This window comes from Bufo gargarizans, chromosome 4, assembly GCF_014858855.1.
Source record: "Bufo gargarizans isolate SCDJY-AF-19 chromosome 4, ASM1485885v1, whole genome shotgun sequence".
Lineage (NCBI taxonomy): Eukaryota > Metazoa > Chordata > Amphibia > Anura > Bufonidae > Bufo > Bufo gargarizans.
This window is the reverse complement of record NC_058083.1, coordinates 403,305,808-403,328,135: the sequence shown is the minus strand read 5'-3', so window position 1 is coordinate 403,328,135 and position 22,328 is coordinate 403,305,808. Positions and strand designations below refer to the sequence as shown.

The 22,328-nt window shown below is 43.2% G+C and overlaps 1 protein-coding gene across 2 annotated transcripts in view; it reads left to right on the top strand.

Moving 5' to 3' along the window:
• The window catches only part of MTHFD1L (methylenetetrahydrofolate dehydrogenase (NADP+ dependent) 1 like), a 232,004-nt gene that overhangs the window by 169,769 nt on the left and 39,907 nt on the right, over positions 1-22,328 (top strand). For both annotated transcript variants that reach the window (XM_044292321.1, XM_044292322.1), the window contains exons 25-26: positions 2,973-3,080; positions 6,201-6,353. In XM_044292321.1, coding sequence (XP_044148256.1) covers positions 2,973-3,080; positions 6,201-6,353 — 261 coding nt within the window. The remainder of the gene's footprint in view (positions 1-2,972; positions 3,081-6,200; positions 6,354-22,328) is intronic.

Here is a 22,328-nt window from a genome sequence, read left to right as displayed (position 1 = left end):
CTGAACCTGGACAACCCATAATAGGTCTACAGCCGTATCATATCGAGTTTGTTTATGCTGAAAAAGCTAATACATATTGCTGGTTTATTTATAATCATCTATTGTGCCTGTGAAGAAACCAGAAATACATTAGGTTTTAGTTTTCTAAGCATAAAAAAGTTTATTTTTATTATGATTGATTATTATTTTTATTAATTTTTTTTTTTTTTTATTACTGGTTAGAACACATTAGCCTCTCCTCTGACTTGAACCTAGGATGATCTATACATGCAAAACAGAACACTTAGCACTTATAGCATTTTCACAGGAGTGGTTTTTCTATCTTTAGAAAGCCAATACATGTTACTGGCATCTTTATATTCATACATTGTGCCTGTGAATAAAGCAGTAATATGTATAATAGTTTTTAAGCAAATCTCAATGTGGTCAGGCTACAGTAAGTGGTATATATGATATGTACATGCTAGGACACAGCTCTGCCCTCAGCATGCTGATGTCTAGCCCTGCCAGTCAAGGGGATGGGGGAATGTGCAGTGTACAGGTTGTGTTATAAAGCAGTGCTTCAAGGATTCAGCCCTGCGGCCTAGTCCTCCAGCTTGCTCATTTTCATATGAGGAAAAAATGCTGATCTCTGGAGCAGTTTGGGCATACAGACGAAATAAATTGTTTTAATCAGCATGATGAGCCCTACAGTACAGTTTTTAATAGGGTTGATTATGCTGACAGAGCCTCTTTTTAAGTATAGCCCCAGATGTGCCAAAATATTTAAAAGGAGCTGTCAATGAAAAATATTCTAAATTTTTTCAGACCACAAACCACATGGATCTGAATACTTTTATATTTTCATTTAATTAGAAGTTGTCCAGGATAAAAAAAAAAAAAATTCAAAACAGTTTACTCACTATTAATAGCGGTTTCAAGGTTCCCCCCAGATATTTGTATGTATTTTTCGACATCATCAGGGCTCCGACAGTCCCCCACTGATTGACATCTGTTTGTGTGCGGTGACTTCCTGCCGCACTGCCTTGTGGGTCCCAGCGCGTGGTTTCCGGTGTCTGCTCCTTCGTGCATCCCCCCCCCCCCCTAATTCATATGCTGCCTCCTGCCGCACATATTCCTCCCCCTTAGTTACCCCCATCTGCCTCCTTCACTGATAATAAAGCGCCCTGCCCAGTGACTTAACCGGAGCAGAGGGGCGTAGCTTAGTGCAGTTTGTTGCCGCCTAGCTGCTGCCCATCCATGCCCTCTAAATAATTACTTTGGCTGACAGTGACGTCACCGGGCTTCTTCCAAAGCTGAAGAGGATTCGCTCTGCAGGAAGGGACCCGGTATGTCACTGACTCTTAAAAAAAACTTCACTTCCGGCTGAGATTTTGTGAATTGCAAAAGAGGCATCAGAAATGTCTGGTAAAGGTAGGACAGGCATGAATGTAATATTTAGGGGACTGTTGTACACATACAACAATGTCCCCAATCCTGGACAACCCCTTTAAATATTTAGTATAGCCTGTAAGTTATTCAATAAAGTATCTGCATAGTGCCACCTGCTGTTGGTGCTTTTTCTGATCTCCCTGTCCACCTTACGGAGGTGGCTGCGCATGCTCTGTTCTATCCTTCAACTACCCCCCCATCCTCTGCTAGAATCTGTTACTGTTGCAGGATATGCCTCCTGAGCTGCTAGCTAGAAACTGGTTGAAAAGAGCTTGTCCTGTACTATATGATGTCTGATTTTCATTTTTTACATTAGTCATGGGATAACCCTTTTAGAGTTATGCACATTTTAATAAATTTGCTGGAGTAATGTGTCTCATCATAGTTGATCACAACTATTGTAGACTCTCTTTAATAATTGGTTGCATATTTGTGCCCTCTAATGAATGCTCAAATACATTTAGTTTTTATTTCCTTGCACAACTCATGTCAATAAAACTGGATTCCTGACCCTCTAAGGCGAACAGATGTTCTTCATAGTGTTTTTTTGGAGGGTGGGGATATTCAGCAGGTTAAAAAAAATTGTATTGCTTAATTGAGAAACTTGATCACAGGGTGATTGTGTCGGGATGAACTTTTTCTGTTTTGCTACGAGAGGCTCTTCAACTCTGCTTTCCCATATACTGTAGCAGATGTGGGGATTTGAGATGTGCTCCATGTTCTCTCTGAATTAGGTACAGTTAGTGCTTTTGGTGACCTTGTACAAAAAAGGTATGTTTTCGTTATAGATCTCCTCTAAGGTTTACGGAATTTGTCAGCAGATACATCAGTTTTAAGGGACAAGGACACTGTTGGTCACATTAAATAATTAAAATAAAATGCTTTTTTTCTGGTTGCTCATTTACTAAGTGACGTTCTCTGTACAGTGAGTACAAGTGGTTTACCAGAGAAATGACCATATTGATTAATTGGCTCTGAGTGTGAGGCATTGTATGTTGAGTCTAGGTTCAACTAGGAAAGAGCATTGTATGTTCAAAATATTGTGTCCTGAGGCCATTTTATCTTGAAGAACTATTATACTATAAATGTATTAAAATCCCAGGTAAGAACCCATCTCAATCAGCCTGTCAGCCCCCATCAGACCAGATAAGCACCCCAATCAGCCTCATATTGTACCCTCAATACCCTCAAAATATAATTTATTTTTTTGCGTGAGGTAAATAACCTGCAAAGGCTAGCCATAGATGAGCTTTCTCGTTAGGCGCTAGAGAGAGAGCGTGTGCCTTATGGGTAGAGAGATGCTAGTGGGCTTGGACCGCTGGACATTCTCATAGTTCACATACAGATTTAGTAGACTTCTATAGGCAGGATCGGTGGACTGAAATCGTCTACCAAACTGATATAAATTGAATTATAGAGTAACTAAGGGAATTGTCCAAAACATTGCTTGGTATTACATGAGAATTTCAATTACTGTTTTGTTGCTTGTAAAATTATACCTGACCATGAATGCTTGCTTCAGCTTTTCTTTTATATTTCAGCTCCCCATTGCAGAAAAGATCAGAACCATAGCTCAGAAGGTGTATGGTGCTGCTGATATAGAACTGTCTCCAAAAGCTCAGTCAAAAGTTGACATCTACACACAACAGGTAAAAGTACAGTCTTTGGACAGTAGAAATCTATTAGTACATGGCATGACGGCGAGATGCTGATGGAGAGAAATTTGCCTGGACCAGACCAAGACCTATGTGATAAGTAGTGAAGGATATTAAAGGGTTTCTGTCAGCAGGAAAATGGTTATTAACCTGGCTGACCTTAGTGATGTACTAATGTCAGCTGAACATACTATATTAGTGCCATCTCACTGCCTGCCGCCGTTATTGAGAGAAAATAACGTTTATAATATGCAAATGAGCCTATAGGAGGGCGTTGCTCCTGCTCCTAGAGGCTCCGTTCTCCCACCTTTTGGCCGTGCCCTGCTACGCTTGATTGACAGGGCCAGGCACCGTTGGTCCCCACTTGCCGGCCCTGTCACCTGTGGAAATCTTGCACCTGTCCTATTCAGTATTCGCCGCAAGATTTCAACAGGTGACAGGGCTGGCAAGCGGAAACCAACGCTGTCTGGCCCTGTCAATAAAGTGTAGCAGGGCGCGGCCAAAGGTGGCAAAACAGAGCCTCTAGGAGCAGGATCAATGTGCCACCCCTGCACCTAGAGGCTCATTTGCATATTATAAAAGTTATTTTTTCTTAATAACGGCGGCAGGCAGTGAGATGGCACTTATATAGTTATGTTCAGCTGCCATTAGTACATCACTAATGTCAGCCAGGTTAATAACCATTTTCCTGCTGACAGAAGCCCTTTAAGTGTTTAGTTTTGTTTTTTTTGTTTTTTTTTTTGTTTTTTTTTTCTTTCTGCTTCACCCATTTTTTGAGAACACCAGATTCTGGAAATGGGAAACTGCAGTAGTATCCAGCGTTTAGTAGAAAGGCTTATTTTTACCCATAAAGTAGACAACAATGTTCCCTCTTCCGTACGAAACTTCATAACGCATTTTAATCAGAATGTAATAACAATATGCTGATATTATTTGAGCTTAGCAAGGAATGTGACCTCTCCATTTTTAGCTTAATGGTATCATCCTTAGTTAATCAGATTTTTATACAGTTTGTTGTTGCTTAGTCTAGGTAATTTCCCAATTTTAAGAGATTGTTTTTCAAATACTATAAACTGTTAAATATAGAGGTGCGTTGCATAGTACTTTTTTTTTTTTTTTTTTTTTTTTTTTTTAAATGGTGATTTTTAGTTAAAGGGTTTTTACCAGGACCCATCGAATCTTGCAAATCCATCTTAATTGCACAATACACACTTATAGGAGAAAGTTTGTAACATAGTTACAGTTCTGAAATCGCGTACATTGGCCTTCTGGGAAACCTGTCACATGATGCGTCTCTGAAAATCCAGCTTCTGCTTACGTCACCTCTGTTGCCGAGTTTCCAGCCAAGGCTTTGGACAGGGCATCACTTATCTGTAGATGAACCAGTACTGTGCCTTTTCCTGGTACATATGCACTGAAGTGGCTTCAGGAGTTTGCACATGCACCAGGGAGAGGAATAGTTCTGGCCCCGTTCAGAGTGAAAGTGATGTCCCACCCATAGCCCAACCTAGATACTTGGTAAAGGAATTGACCTCAGCAGAAGCTTGAAGGCTGGGGGGCTGATCCATGCAACTTTGGAGTGGTATGTTAGACTTTCTCCTGCTGGTGAAAACTGTGTAATTAAGAAATCCCCTTAATAGGCTCTACATCAGGGATTCTCAACCTGCAGCCCTCCAGCTGTTGTAAAATTACAACTCCCAACATGCCCTGCTGATAGTCTGGACATGCTGGGAGTAGTAGTTTTGCAACAGCTGGAGGGCCGCATGCTGGGCCTCCCTGCTCTACATTTTGAAATCTTTTCCATTTAGCTTGATGGATGGCTCGGTGCTTTTAGCTATTGGTTCTTATCTGACAACAGCTACATGGAGGTTTTTATGTGCAAGTAGGGGGAACAAGGATGTACACTGCAGATCATAATTGGGGGGGGGGGGGGGCAGCATCTAGGTTTTCAGTAAGGACATGGGTAGGAGGAGATGAATCACAATGGATGTGTATGAGGGTACATATAAAGGGGAAGACCTAATTAGAAAGGGAGACAGTCCAGGAATGAAGCAGTGATGACTCACGAGAGCTAGTGAAAACAGCAGCATCCTGGACATGTGGACTTTATATCCAGCATGAATTACAGGGAGAGAAAAGTTTGAAACTAGGAGCAAGCTGCCAACTGCATATCGGGGTATCTGAAAATGAATGGGTTTTGTAGTCTACAACGTGGTGCAATTTATATATATATTATTTTTTATCACAAGTTAAAGGGGTTGTCTCACCTTCCTATTTGCAGGCTGCCTCGCTGCTCTCAGGGGCTCTCTTCCCTGCTTGCTGGGGGCGGAGCTGACCTCTGAGATTAAAGCAAGGCAAGCCTGGCAGGGAGGAAGTAACCCCTCCCCTTGTGCGAGCTTGCTCCCGAGGCTCACAGTACGAGATTCTGTATCAGCCTCAGAGAGCAGAGCAGATCGTGACATCCAATGGTAAGTTGCTTGTCACCATCTGTTCTATGTGATGTATAAAAGTTCCCCTCCTCCCATCTACCTACAGTTTACATGGCCCAAGTGTGAGTGAAAGCAATTACCTTCAGATAGCACTGTTCTAATGATCCCTGCTGTATTGACCGCTCATATGAGGTGGCCGGGAGTAAATGCGTATGCGCGAGAAGTAGTGCATGCGCGCGCTCCCATAAAACCCGGCCAGCACTGCAGCCAGTACATAGAGGATTTTGCAAACTGAGATGAAGAAAAAAATGAACATTACAGCGGTGGCCGTAACCCGTAGAAACAAGCATGTAGTTTGGGGGGTAGTAAAAGGATAATTACATGAGATACATCAAGATTAGAAAATGGCATTATATTGGAGAAGCCTTTACTGGAGGTCAAGGAATTGCTATACACTGGGTTAGTGAGGTGAGACAGCCCCTTTAACTACAATCATATGTAAGTCACATTCTCCATATCGAAGGCGACACTAGTTTTTATCTAGTAAAAGCAGTCGTAGTAAAGGGCACAATAGGGCGAGCCAGTTTTCATTGTGGATAATGGTTGTGACAGATTAGCTTGACCTTTTTAACTCCTTTTTGTGCACGTTGTAAAACCTCATTAAATCTTCACTTGTTTCCCTTAGGGTTTTAATAAACTTCCAATCTGCATGGCCAAGACACATCTGTCTTTATCACATCAGGCTGATAAGAAAGGCGTACCCACAGGCTTCATTCTACCTATAAGTGATGTCCGAGCCAGCATTGGTGCTGGATTCATCTATCCACTCGTGGGAACTGTAAGTATTGTCTTCAGTGACATTGTATTAAAGGGATTGTTCAGGCATACCCTCTCATCTGATCTAACAAGCGTGGCGAGACCCAACTGCCCTCTTCCAGGCACCTGAGCAAATACTGTACAACTGCCAAATTTCAGGTTGTGAAAGAGAATCTAACTGAAGATTACATTCATCAGCAAGGTAAAGGACTTTTGTTCTGCAGACCTTTAGAAGTGCAGATGAAACCTGTACTAGGTATTAGTCTGCCCTCACAAGTGACCAGGATAGGAGGTTGGGGCAGAATGTAGAAATCTTTGTATTGCGGCACTGTATTTTTCCCCTCCGTTGTCTCTTCTTTATACAATATGTAAGGAGCCCTGACCTCATTTCCTATTGTCCTCTATACATAGAAAGGTCCCATAGCTGTTCTTATGTCCCGCTGGGAAGACTCTATTTCCGCATGAGCTCTTCTGCTGTGTTATCTCACCCACCCAGGTCACTGCGTAGTCTTTCTGGCTCACGTACGCCAAGAAGGGATGGCTGGCTGGGTTTCTGTTAGACTATCCTCAAGAACAATGATGTATTTGAAAAGGGAAGTAGTTGCTGAACAAAAAAGTCCCTGGAATTCAGGAAGACTTGTCACATGTGCTTCTTAGCCTTGGAAATGCTGGGTTTCGGCAGAGGATTTCATTCAGAAGTATGGTGACGTGCCGATTGTGTGACGCGCAGGTCACCTGTTGTAAAACTTTCTGGTCTACGTGGGCGTTTTTCCTGGAATCTTTTTTTTTTCTTCCAAAATGTCAGCTGAAGTAGAAGATTAATTTAACGATTGGGCAATTCTAGAACATGTTCCCATCTAACATATCAGATAAGCTGTAGGAATGTAGTGACCTATCGGAAATCTGACAGTCCTGTAATGTATGTGGCAGTTTGTTTTTTCAGTCAGTCATGCATTTTACAGCTTTCTAAGTAAATATGCGAGTATTGGATCCGTTACTGTGCTTTAACACCAAAAGCGGCCCATGGGCAGATGTGGCAAAGCAAGTAGATCCAGGTTTTTGATCCTGCAGGACCCTTTCAGAATTTTTTTATGCATAGGTAAGAAAAGTAAGGAACAGACATATCCCATACTTAGGAATGTGTAAATTGATCAGGATCGCTCCCATAGCGCCAATCCCTGAGCCAGTGGTATGGCAAGTAATCACGGAGAGGTTACAATGGTCACGCATTGGCCTCCAAAGTTTCAACACTGGATAGAAGAAGCGTGCAGTGTTTTTTGCTTTTTTATTTTTTACTGCTGCTCTTGTTGGTTTTTATTCATAGCATTTGCAGCTCTTTAGTTTAATGTTTAGAAGTTTTATAACCTTTTTAATCTTGTACTAACACAAGTCTAAAGCATGTTCTCATGTGCTAGTAAAGAGAACAGTCTATCTGAACAAGGTTTTTTAAATGTTGTTATAGTATGGGCAGACCTGTGCAGATCTCTGCTTCTGTACTTTTGGTTGCAGTCCTTCTGTAATTGTTTTCTTTTTGTTATGGTTGGCCCTGATTCCCACACAGCATGGATGACTTTTGAGGGAAAATAAACCAAATATTATCTGAACATACTGGCAATAACACGTGAGTTGATTTTAATTAGCACTTGTGTGGCTTTTATCTCTACTCCCTGCGACCCTGACCTGAGGTTGGGTTACATGCAGGTGGAGTAATGACTTCGCCTGTTGGTCATTACCAGTAACACTATGGCTCTTATCCAGGAAGCCCACTCAGGGATCACATAAAAAGTATTGGTTAAATGTTTTAGGAGAATTTTCAATTATTTCCTCAAGTAAAATATTACAAATTGCTGAGCAGTAGTGATTTTAAAGTGATCTCATAACTTTATCATGACTTAAGTAGTTTTTAAGAACCCATTTTCATATTCCCTGTTAGGGAATTCTCAGTTAAAGGAGCAGTCTGGTTTTAGAAGGAAACTGGAAAACGCAGGAGATCCGCCTGCCATAAATAAGTGATCATTACTAACTTGGCAGTTCTCGAGCCGCTGCCCTGGTTCACCCAGCCAGGATCTGTTTACCTGACTACAGTACTGACATCATGTTAACAACATATAACCGATTAAGGCTACTTTCACACTAGCGTTCGGGCGGATCCGTTCTGAACGGATCCGCTCATATTAATGCAGACGGAGGCTCCGTTCAGTACGGATCCGACTGCATTAATAACTTTAAAAAAATTCGCAAGTGCGCAAGTGCGAAAGTAGCCTGCGCGGATCCGTTCAGACTTTCAATGTAAAGTCAATGGGGGACGGATCCGCTTGAAGATTGAGCCACATTGTGGCATCTTCAAACGGATCCGTCCCCATTGACTTACATTGAAAGTCTGGACGGATCCGCACGGCCAGGCGGACACCCGAACGCTGCAAGCAGCGTTCAACTGTACGCCTGTCCGTGCGGAGGCGAGCGGAGCGGAGGCTGAACGCCGCCAGACTGATGCAGTCTGAGCGGATCCGCCTCCATTCAGACTGCATCAGGGCTGGACGGCTGCGTTCGGGTCCGCTCGTGAGCTCCTTCAAACGGAGCTCACGAACGGAAACCCGAACGCTAGTGTGAAAGTAGCCTAAGCCCATCCCTGGTCTGCGCTGCTGAAGACATTGGCCAGGAGAATCAGAGGTGCGGGATTTGCCAGGTTATTAGTGATCACTTGCTTATGGCAGGTGGATCCCCTGTCTTGTCCAGATTTCCTCATGAAACTGGCCAACCCTTTTAATAGAGAGGGGGGGGGTCCCCTGTTCATGATCGTCTATCCACTCGTGGGTCCGAATAAAAATGGATCCTGGATAAATATCCTCTGTGGGCTTTTTTTTTTTCCTGCAAAAACCGACAGGAATAGGACCGGTGATGAGTTATGCGGATTGAACACATCCGTTAAAATAAACCAAAAAAAACACTAAAGTATGTATGCCTTAATTGAATTGTGTAGGTCAGTGCTCTATCCGTTTTAAAAACAGATAGCAAACAAAGAAATATGGTTGTGTGCATGAGTCCTTACAAAGACAAGCCACTGATATACTGAATGATATACTATATAATTCTTAATTTCCCCTGTAGGGAACTTGTAGACTTATTGCCATGTTTCCCACAGATAAAAGCTGATTACTGTGGTCCCTGCAGGAAGAGATGTTGTGAGCAGCTAATTTTCAAGGGACCACTTGTACCAAGTAGGGATCGTCCACAATGGAGAACACCTTTATCAGAAGGCTTGTCTCACTGAATATGCTGTCTGGTCTGCATGCAGTGCCTTAGAGTAGGAGAGGGCAGATTAATATATAGGTTTGTTGGAAAAAATTCTGTATAGTAATTTTTTACATTTAATTTTCTGCTCATTCTGTGTTTGAGTCCTATGGCCGGTTGTCCTGGAGAACAATTTTTAAGCTAATGCAACTATAAACATCTTAAGGTGCCCATACATACACATTAGTCTAAATCTGATCCAAATTTACAATTTTATCTAAAACAAATGTTCGTAGGTTGAAATTTAACAGTGCATTATTGTTTTAGACAACCGATGATATACGATCATGATCTGAAAAGTTGTTTGATATTTTCATCTGATACTTAGACAAAGCATCTTTGGTTCAAAGAAAGATGGTTTGTAGATAAAAGATCTTTTGTCCATTGCTCAGTTTTATTGAACATGAATGGCCAGTTCAAACAACTGTAACGTCCATTAGTGTACACTTCCTATTATAGCCACTTGGGACGGACCTCGCGTGTTCAGTGACCCTCGAAGAAAGTATGAGATTGGGTTGTTCTATTAACAGGAAATCCAGGTAGTGAATTACCCTGGGACAATTGCCGACATTTACGAGGATCCAATGGAGGGCCTGGGCAAACTGGTCGAAAAGCCACGGGCTGCTCTTTGACCCGAATGTTAAGCGAGTGGCAAAGTAGTACTGGTCCCTCCTTTTGATGCCGTAAAATCTCCAAAGATGCGGGTGGATTGGCAGCAACTTGAAGGCATCCGAGATATCTGCTTTTGATAACCATGCTCCTGCTCCTAATTGAAGAATCAACTGAATGGCCTCATCAAGAGAAGAATACTGCATAGAATATTCTTCTGATGGGATCAGGAAGTTGAGACTAGGGCTATACGAGGCATGAGGAGCCGATAAATCGTAGATCATTCTTTTTTTTATTTATTTGATGCTTTTTTACAGACCAGACCGATGGCGGCTGACCCTATAAATGCTGAAAGGTGGCTCGAAAAATGGCCCAATCATGAACCCTTTTTGTAACTCGATATGCAGGAGAGAATCTACTAATTAGGGGCCTCCCAGGAAGCTTGGGGCAGAGTGACCAGGCTGGTGTGGAAACCTTCACTGAAGCCTGCTTGGAATGCTGGATTGTGGAAATCTTGAAGGCAAGCAACTAGGGAAGTCAATGTTGATGTTAGCTAGTCAACTCTTTGCGGAGCGTTGGGACAGGTGGATTGTGGGTGGGCACGGAAACAGATGGAACAAATGTGAAGCGCCTTGCATTTGTTGTAGTTGCAAAAGGAGAGATTATAATTATTGAAAATCTGGTTTTTACCCAACAATACAATAGACCGTTCCAATTTGTCTAGCAGCTGGCCGGGTTTTTGGAGGCTGGAGAGGCCGGGCTGCGGCTTTGCTTGGGAAGATGCATTTGAATTGGGGCACCAATCGGAGGAGTGCAGTACCGACTGGCAGTTGGTGCAATTCGGGGCTTTAAGCCCAGAAAAGTGCCTGCAGAATAGCTCCATATCGAGGGACGCCCAGTTCGTGGTGTGCTGGAACTGGGCAAGTGTAGCAGCAGCTTTAGGCGAAAAAGACCGATGGTAGTCGTAGAATGCAAATCCTCCGTATTTGTACCCCAATTCGGTGACTCTATATAAAGAAGTGTCTAGCTCCTCCCTCCTGCTGGGTTGTGCCGAACAGATTATGTCCCTGTAAAGGCTAAAAGCTAGCACGAACTCTGGAACAGTGAGCTTTTTGTTTAGACGTGTATCTCTGGATTTCAGAACCGACACGTCGCCGCATGCGATTGTTCTATTCTCCACCGTATCGTGAGTGGAGATGAAGATAATCGCCAGATTGACGTATTTGCCTGCTAAGATGTCCTTCCTTATATTATCAGGGAGGAAGAAGGACGGTGCAATTTGCGGTGCCCCGGGAACCCTACCTGGGGAGGGTGGTCGGGGGGGAAGCTGGGCCAGACCCGGATGCTACTGGTGAGGTGGGTGAGGCATCCCTACTTTCCACCGCCTGCAACGTTGCATTAATGTCGGAAATGGAACTCGACAGGCTATTGATGGTGGAGTTGAGTTAAGGATAACTGAATGGTGGACATGGACACTTGTTATGGTGGTGCCCTGGATGGCTCGGGGAACAGTAGGTGATATAGTTCGGCCTTGCGTGCTGAAGCTGAATGACGTATCCCCCTTTTGTTAAGTTCTGAAATTAACTTAGGGATTGTCCAGCTTCGGTAAGAGGCATTGCTGGCTCTACTGGATACCGTAGGATTCAATGGTTGAAACTGCGTCCTCTATCGGAGCTGTGAGACACGTTGGCTGGAGTTGGAAAAGTGTAACTGATCGAGCCTAAAAGGAGTATCGCCTGAAATAAATGGCAGATATTGCCGCAGTTGGATAACCGAGCGTCAGGAAATTAGCTGAAGGAACCTTTACTTACCAGAACAATGGCCATTAAATCTTTCGAAAGACAACTTCCGAGGAATTTTCACACCTATAAAACAAGACCGTAGAGCTCTAGCTATGGAATGGAAGGACAGCATTACAACGGGTCCAGGCTGGGTAGTAGATCACTAACTGGACTAATGCAGAACCAAGCATAGTGACTGTGATTGTTGGCTGACTAGCATAAAGAAACAAAGTGAACGACGAGCAACATGAACCATTGAAAGGAGGGAATGCCTGGTCGAGACAAACCATGCTTTGGGTACGTAAGATCCCGGCCAGGGTGTGCCTGGCAGGGACAATACGAGGACACGTGCTAGGATTGAGCCTGGGCATACTAATAGAGATGGGACCCAGAAAACCAACCCGAAATGTGAAAGTGATTTGGAATCAGAAAGACCAGAGTGAATTTCTCAGCCAGGCCCAGACGGACCTGTGACCTGACAGGCTAAGATGGTAAGAAGGACATAAGACTGAGAAGACTAGAGAGCACATGATGTACGAGAACAAGTTAGATGAAATAGACATGCTACCTGAGCGTATCAGGTGAACAACAAACGTGGCCTGAGCGTATCAGACCAAACGAAGAAATGTTGACGGGAAGACATAGGAATGAAACATGACGGCAGACAAGCTAGGCTCGTAACTGAGATACACGGGCGAACAGCACATTTACAGATTGGCAGACAGGTGCCAGGGCGTACCTGGCGGGTACCATGGCATGACCTAACGAGAAGAATTAGTTAAGCAGACATGCTGCCTGAGCATATCAGGTGCTAGAACGAGGCCTGAGTGCATCAGACCCTGGACGTGGAGAGAGGAGACGCAAGGACATACATGACAGGTAAGACAATATGTTGACGTGTTGGCTGGCAGGCGCCAAGGCATACCTGGCGGGTACCGTGGCCTGACATAACCAGAAGAACTAGTTAAAAGGGGTATTTCCATCCTAATGATCACTGCTAAATATGTTAATGATTTAATAGTGATCATTTTCTAAATTATTTAATTGACTAATTCCCACCCCTTTCAGGATAGGGCTCGCTCCCTGCCGAAACCAGAAAGTGGACGGCGTGCCGGGAGCAGGTGAGTATGAAAAGAGTGATGGGAATACCCTTCCAAGCAGTCATGCAGCCTGAGCGTATCAGGTGCTAAGACGTGGCCTGAGCGCATCAGACCCTGGACATGGAGAGAGAAAACGTGAGAATGTACATGACAGGTAAGACAATATGTTTGTGTTGGCCGGCGGGCGCCAGGGCGTACCTGGCGGGAATTGTGGCCTTACGAGACGAACTGGCTGAACATACAGCCGCCTGGGCGGACCAGCGGAATAACCTGGTCTGAGCGTATCAAACCCGACAAACGTGAAAGATGACTAGAGACGTGGAAACCTACATGAACACCAGACGTGAGAAACAAGACCAGTGAAATAATAAAAATGGAGGTGCATTAGAGGCAAGAAAGCCGAACCCCTGAATATACATATACAATGTTGCTTTAGCCCCAAGTTTTTCATTTGCACAAGGGGTAACCGTAGAAAAAACACCCCATAATTTGTTACCCATTTTCTCCTGAATACGGCAACACCCCATATGTGGTGGTAAACTGCTGTGGGGACACATGGCAGGACTCAGAATGGAAAGAGCGCCATATGGCTATTGCAGCACATATTTTGATGGATTGGTTTATAGGCGCCATTGGTTTTTACATTTTGAATTATTGTCTTATGTAGGGGCTCATTTTTTGCGGGATGAGGTTACCTTTTCATTGGTACCATTTTAGGGTACACAAGACTTTTTATATCGCTTGGTATTACACTTTTTGTGAGGCAAAGTGGGAAAAAAAGTCTGTTTGGTGTATTTATTTTTTAAATGTTTTACAGTATTCACCTGAGGGGGCATATAATGTGATATTTTTATAGAGCTGGTTGTTACAGACGCGGTGATACCCAATATGTCTATTTTTAATTTTGTTACGTTTTATGCAGTAAATGCATTTTTAAACAGCATGTGTTGCCATTTTCTGAGAGCCATATTTTATTTATTTTTTGGGCCAATTGATTTTAGGTAGGGTCTCATTGTTTGTGAGATGACTGGTACCATTTTGGGCTAAATACGCCTATTTGATCGCTTGGTATTACCCTTTTTTTGAGGGAAGGCGGCCAAAAAGGCTGTGTTGGCTTTTTTTTTTTTTTTTGCTGCTTTCACCTGACAGGGTGGATCGTGTGATATTTTTATAGAACCGGTTGCTACGGACACGGCAATACCCAATATGTATACTTTTTTTTCCTCCCCATGTTTTAAAAAAAAAAAATGTATTTCATTATGGAAAAAGAATGCTTTTTTTATTTTGTTTCCACAATTTTTGGTCGTCTGATCCCCTGTACAATGCATTACAATACTTCTGTATTGTCATGCATTGGCTGTAAGTTTATTATACACTGTAATACACTTACAGCCTTGTGAGGGGGCTGCATCTCACAGGCTTACATGGAAGGCAGCCCGATGCCTGCCATCGGGTCCCCGTCACAGCAGCATAGGGACCCGATGGGGAAGGGGAGGGAGCTCCCTCCCCCCACACACCCCGCATATCCCGCGGTCAGCCCTGACTGCGGCATAGTGAGGGTTAATGCGCCAGCATCAGTGTTTTCACCGATGCGGCGCATACAGCAGGGGTCCGGCTTAAGGGAACAGTCGGTCCCCTGCAGCTGATCGGGCGGGCGCAGCTCCTGCATCTGCCCGATCAGCACGCTGTAGTACTACGGCGCTGGTCGGGAAGGGGTTAAGATCCCACATAACCTCTTTAAAGGAGCTCTGTCACCCATATCAACCCTACCCTAGCAGGCATATAGCATCATGCTCCCCTGCCTTTAGATTGACAGCACTAGACCACACTCATGTCCAGTGGGGTCTGTCAATCTAAAGGCAGGGGGACGTCATTATTGGTGCTCAAACCGCATAAGCCTGCCTCCTGACGGGTATTGTTTTAGCATCATCAACTCTACCTGTCACCTTTCCGCACACGTCTGTTTTAGTAACTAGTTGCATTCCCCATTAGATAATTCTGGAACAGTAATTCTTATGACTCTATTGTGCCATTCCGCTCTTATTTTTTACTAGATGCTTATGAATTTCCAGCAGTCTGCAGTAAAGGCACAGTTGAGTGTTACCAGTTGGGGGTGTCCCTGCACAGTCTACCAGTGGCAGCACTGATTGGACAGAGCACCTACACCTACTACTCCTAACACCTAGCAGTACCTTTACTCAGGGGTCAAGTCCTGGGAAAAAAAGTGTGGGAACTCACCCAAGATCCACTGCAACCCCCCCCCCCCCCCCCCCCCCCTCCAAAAAATAAAAAAGCACAGAAAATCTAGCATGCTGTAATTTGTGCCGCTGCGGACTAAAAAAATAAATAAAAAAAATAACACTTTTAGAAAAGTTTGTCCTGGGATTCGATCTCATGATCTCTACACAGGAGAAGCCAGGCATATGCCCTCACAGCTATGAAAGCTGTCTAGCTTGTTACTTTAAAAAAAAAAAAATATAAGACTTCTACTGTAGGTAACTTTGCCCACTGTGTATGGATGTAGCAGAGCTGGGTGTGTTGGGGCAGCTGTCATGTGTATGGTTGTACACTAGGTATCAGTACACTAGGTATCAGTAGAAGTATCAGAAAAAGAAAAAAAAAACACTTTTAGAAAAGTTTGTCCTGGGATTCGATCTCATGATCTCTACACAGGAGAAGCCAGGCATATGCCCTCACAGCTATGAAAGCTGTCTAGCTTGTTACTTTAAAAAAAAAAAAATATAAGACTTCTACTGTAGGTAACTTTGCCCACTGTGTATGGATGTAGCAGAGCTGGGTGTGTTGGGGCAGCTGTCATGTGTATGGTTGTACACTAGGTATCAGTACACTAGGTATCAGTAGAAGTATCAGAAAAAGAAAAAAAAAACACTTTTAGAAAAGTTTGTCCTGGGATTCGAACTCATGACCTCTACACATTACAGGCAAGGCATTTACCCTCACAGCCATAAAAGCTGTTGAGGTAGTTGCTTAAAAAAAAAAAAAAACTAAGACTTCTACTTATACCTAGTGTACTGATACCTAGTGTACAACCATACACATGACAGCTGCCCCAACACACCCAGCTCTGCTACATCCATACACAGTGGGCAGCTGTCATGTGTATGGTTGTACACTAGGTATCAGTAAACTAGGTATCAGTAGAAGTCTTATAAAAAAAAAAAAAAACACTTTTAGAAAAGTTTGTCTTGGGATTTGAACTCATGACCTCTACACATCAGAGGCAAGGCATTTACCCTCACAGCCATAAAAGCTATCTAGGTAGCTGTTTAAAAAAAAAAAAAATAAGACTTCTACTTATGCCTAGTGTACTGATACCTAGTGTACAACCATACACATGACAGCTGCCCCAACACACCCAGCTCTGCTACATCCATACACAGTGGGCAGCTGTCATGTGTATGGTTGTACACTAGGTATCAGTACACTAGGTATAAGTAGAAGTCTTATATTTTTTTTTTTAAGCAACTACCTAGACAGCTTTCATGGCTGTGAGGTTAAATACCTTCCTCTGATGTGTAGAGGTCGTGAGTTCGAATCCTAGGACAAACTTTTCTAAAAGACATTCTAAATGAATGATCTCGTAGTGAAGGAGATGATGTCATTAGGGGGCGGGGCGCCATGAGAGGAGTCGCAGGCAGCGGCACAGACAGCTTCCTCTCAACTGAAGCCGCCCCTCCTCCCTTAGCCTGCCCTGCACAGTGCGCTCCGTCTCCCCCTGTGAATCTGATTCAGCCGTGTTCTCCTGACTTGAGGCTGAAAGGGGAACGGCGTTCCTGCCATGAAAATAGTGCAGGAACGCCGTTCCCATGCGTTCCCCCTCCACTCGACCCCTGCCTTTACTACTAGAAATGTATTTGTAAATTTCTAGCAGGAATAACACAGGATTGGCACAACACAGTCATAAGAATAGATGCTTCAGAATTATTACATGGGGAATGCAAGCAGTTACTAAAAAGGACAGGTCAGGAGAGGTGACAGGTCCTCTTTAAGTTCATTCTGTCTCACTATTCGTAAGTCTGTCCCATTGACTTGACTTTTCTTCTTTCTTTCACCCAGCTGATGAAATACTCACAGGAATGCACTTCCTTTCCTAAACCTAGATTCCTGATGGCTATACGTTTTTGTTTCTCACCAGTCATTAGAACGTTGCGTGTTTCAGTGATTAGATCTAATTACATGTACTTCAGTAGATTAATTTCCCGCCCAAGGATGATATCTGCAGCTAGGTATTTTTCATCAGGAAGTGTGTTCTTTCTGACAGCTGGAGCTAGTTATTCCAATGTGCAGAGGGTCTGACATGAGGCAAGGGCTGAGTTTTTCTTGGAAATCAAAAACGAGAGACCACCATGGTTACTTTATAAAGGGAAGTAAGCTTCCTTCTTTTGAATTCAACTTTCTCCCCTTGCTCTTCCTGCTTCTCAGAGGTGAAGCATAGAAGAATGTTTTGAATAAAGTCAGAAACTGATGGGATTATTCAAGTCGATTTCCACCTGAATGGATTTAGCAGAAATCCTTGTACTTGCCACCAAGACAGTGACATGTAAAATTGGCCCTGGTCTCCAAGGAGAAAGTAGTTTCAGTCAACTTTTTGAGAAGCAAGCATGAAAATTGCGGTAATTTTAGAAACAAATCTTCGCTTGCTTATAACAGGTGTAAATTTTTTCTGTCAGTCCCAGATGCGCTAAACTTAGGAGTGAATTTGTGCCACATTTATCTCCTTTACTTAGATTGGCTTAATATACCCTGGTCATGGTAAATGTGAGGATTTTTTTTCTATAGTGTTTTGCGGCAGTGAGCTTAATGGGAACCTTTAAGAATCATCGGGATCCTGAGAGCTTTCTCCCCCACCCTAATCATCCTAGGATTTTTTTTTTTTTTTTTTAAACACCTCCATATACTTCTTTTACAGTCCACTTTCGCTTTTTTCCAGTTATGTAAATTAAATGCTTACCTCATCACTTCCCATTCCCAACCCCACCTCCCCGTTACATGAGTGACAGTCTAAAGATCCTACTCGCGTCCCAAATCCCGCATGTGCAGAACCAGTCACCTCACTCCTCATCTCACTCTGATCATATAATGTATACTGTGCAGCTGCGAGACGTGGAGAGGAGCAATCGTAGAGGGTGTGTCTTATTCGTTTGTGGGCGTGGCTGCACTCCAAGAGTCAGAACGCTGGACTCCTCTCCGAAGCATGGAGGAGAGACGGGACTCATCTAAGGAGCATTTATTTTAGGTTTTTCTCTGACAATATAGAATCTGGCTTCCGTCTCGCTTCCTGCGCTGCTGCTTTGCCATAGACAGCAGCGGTGAGCAGAAAGGGAGACGGCACGTGCGCACGCGGTCTCCTCATACAGCTGATCGGCAGGGGTGACAGGTGTCTGACCCCTGCTGATCGGATATTGACCTATCCTGGTTTGTTTGCATAGTGAAAATAGGTCAGAACACGCTCCATACACGGTGGGTGCTTGCTGTATCATATAGCGGCACCCCTCAGTGCCGTGATCAGCTCTGATTGTGGCACCTGTGAGTGAAGGCAGAGGCATACGGTTCCCTCCTCCTTCCGATCGGAGTCTCAGCAGTGAAATTGCGGGGTTCCGAACGGTTGCCATGGCAGCCTAGTCGCTGCTGAAGCAATCCAGGCCTGCCATGGCATTTTTCATGCTGAGCTATGCACAAGGCACTGCTCAGAATGGAGAGTGAAAAAATCCTAATAGATCTCTATTAGGGTGAATAGGAGAGGGGATCAAACGATGCCATGTACTAGGCAGGCTAATAGTTATAAAAAAAAATAAGTTTAAATCCCCTTTCCCAATTTTACATATAAAAAATATATAAACAATAAAATAAACACATTGGGTATAGCTGCATCTGAAAATATCTGAACTATTAAAATATAAAAATAAAATTCCTGTGTGGTGAACGCCGTAACGGAAAGAAAATTGAAAAACACGTGATTTGCCGTTTTTGTCATCTTGTCCCCCCAAAAAATTGAATAGTGGTGAGCACAACGTCTTACATACTACAAAAATTGTACCAATAAAAACTACAGTTTGTTACGCAAAAAAGAAGCCCATAATGTATATGTATTAGGTGATTGCTGTAAATCAGGTGGAGCTGCTAGGTGTATTTTATTAACATTCCAGCACGTTCTTTCCCAGAATCTTCCTATTTGATTAGATTACGTTAGTTCTGGAGGAGATAAATCTTTGTTACACAATCTCCTGGAAAGGTGCCATTTGCTTTTTCATTCATTCTTTATACTAGGAGGATGAGGTGGAGGAAGTGGATTATACGTGTGTATAACTTGCTACAGGTGCTGCGGATTACGCTCATGATTTCAGTCATATCATCATTACACAGGAGTAAGATGCCTGAAAATTGCTTATTCCTAACGAGTCTAAGCTTTGCTTCCTTAACTTGGGCAACAGGCGCTGATGGCCTGATCCACATTTATTGGTCCTGTGTGTGCTACATCAAAAGACACTTTTACGTGGTTAGACCTGCTAAGGCCTTGTAGACTTAGCTAAACACTTTGAAATGTGAGAATATGTAATGGGTCAATAAGCACGGGTTTAGTAAAAGATTTGTGGAGATTGAAAGCAGACCCATATGTAGCACCTCGTATATGCAAACACTTTCAGTATCAATTCCTCTTGATTTTTAAGGTCTCTGTTTGCCATCATTCATGTTTGAATGTTTCGTGCAGTTGTCCAAAGCTAGGTTGAGCAATTCTAGTTTAAAGGAGTTCCTCAGAATAGGTCATCGCATCAATGGTGATCAATTATTTTTAGGGTCGGGTGAGCAGTGCAGCCTCTTCCTTGGCCTGTGATATCACGTCCATCGGTCACACTCCTATTCAAGTGCTTGGAATAGAGCAACCACCCAAGCACAGCCGCCGTACAGTGTCAAGACGCTGTGCTTGCTCTTCTGTGAAGAAGCTGCAGCACCCTTTAAACAGCTGATCGGCAGGGATGGTGGGAGTCAGACCCCCACCCATCTAATATTTGTGACCTATTCTGAGTATTAATGAGCGAATCGCGCTTCGGATCATAGATCCAAAGTTCATTTGTTCTAACACTTCATTTTAATGCTGTACAGAGACCTGTCTCCGTACACCATGAAAATGTATTGTCTCCGTACACCATGAAAATGTATTGTCTCCGTTGGAGGCAAAATCTGTTCCACCCAAAGTTGCATAAGACTTTGTGAAACCAGACTCCGGATTCCGAATTTTAAAGGTTTACAAATGAATATAGAATTCATTCATCAACGTCTCTTGCGACTTCGGGTGAAACAGATTTTGTCTCCACGGAGGCGATACATTTTAATGCTGTAAGGAGACAGGTCTCAGGTCGCCGTCGCTATTGGGTTCATCCGATCACTTTTGCCCGAATGAGAAGGGGGGCATTTTGAAGTTTTTTCCCGAAGAATAATCCTGACAAGTTTCTTAACTACCTACGGATGAGTGTCTCCAGTTTTGACGATCTGCTACAAAGGGGGTCTCATCGCATCGAAAGACAGGACACCATTTTCCGTCGAAGTGTTTCACCTACAAAACTGTTAATGCTTACCATAAGGTAATTATTTGTTTATTTTTTAATATCTTTCTAGTAACTGTTATTTTTGTATACTTCAATGTAGCTTTTCTGGGTTCAAAGCTGAACCCAGACATATATTTTCCTACTCCATGGTACAAACATTTTCTGTATTTGATACTGTACTCTACTTAGCACAGCTCTTGATTGCACAGGCCAAGGGCTTTGGAGGCTTTGCATTAGTATTGTTCACTGTGACTTCACCGGCTCCTATTGTCAGGCTTTACCCTTATCTCGGCCATTAGAGACGTTGACTTCACTGTGAGCAATGCTAGCCAGATGCATACGCTTATCGTTCTCCATGGAGAGCCTGTTCCATCACTGGATTTCCCAAAAATGTTCTTTTCCTGTGAGACTGGCCACAGAACAAAGTAAAGCATTTGAGCATTTAACGGTGATAAGGTCCCAAACAAGGCAAACCAAATTATATCGCTTGTATTGTTTTTTTGGGACTTTTTTTAATTTAATTTTTATTTTTTTACTTACCATATTTTTAGCCCCATAAGTCGCCCTTTTTTCCCCCCCAAGAAGTGGGGGAAAAATGTCCATGCGTCTTATGGGGTGAATACTAATGAGCACTTCCATTATGGAAGCGCTCATTAGTACTGGTGGACCAGGAAGTGGTGAAGGCTCTGTACTCACTGCTTCCTGGTTCTCAGCTGTCGGCTGTGCAGTGGCTGCGCACAGCGTGAGGGCGCTCTGTAACCTCCCACTGTGCGCGCCATTTCACAGCTTTTTTTTTGTGATCATAGGCTGGGGGGGGGGGGGGCTGTTGAATTATGGTTGGGGGCTGATTTACATATCAGTGCTCCACACAAAAAAAAAAAAACAGGAGCCATTGGCTCCTAAACGAAAAAAATTTAGGAGCCAAATCAAGTTTTAGTTGCCAAATTTAAAATGCATATAATTTTAAAAAAGGACTTAACGGAGAAGATGACACGCAGGTCACAGTAGTAAGCCAGCACTACATATAGGAGAATACAGCACAATATACCTCTCAAATCCAGTGACATCTTTTGGGGACAAGGTGACTAAAAATGGCTAATTGCACTTTTTTTTTTTTTTTTTTTTTTTCCTGTTACGGCCTTCACCAGAGCACAAATATTTTTGAATATTTTAACAGTCCTGATCAAAAGTTTAAGACCACTTGAGAAATGGCAAAAAAATCATATTTAGCATGGCTGGATCTTAACAAGGTTCCAAGTAGAGCTTCAACATGCAACAAGAAGAAATGGGAGTGAGATGAAACTTTTTTTGAGCATTCAATTTAATAAAAACAACGAATAAACTGAAACAGGCTGTTTTTCAGCTATTCAAAAGTTTAGGACCACACCTCCCCAAAAAAAATTACCCCCCCCCCCCCCAAAAAAAACAAAAAAACTGAAATCCAACTTCCGTTTGACGCCCCTGCACTTCCTGAAGCTCCATTGTTCCACTGAAGGAAAAAGCACCCTCTCCACTGTGGCGCGTAGAAAACATCTCAGGTGGGATCTGCTTGTCATGCCAGTAACGTTGGAAACCATCAGGACCACGAAGGTTACATTTTTTTCTCATCAGAGAATAAAACTTTCGTCCACCTTTTGAATGTCCCATGTTT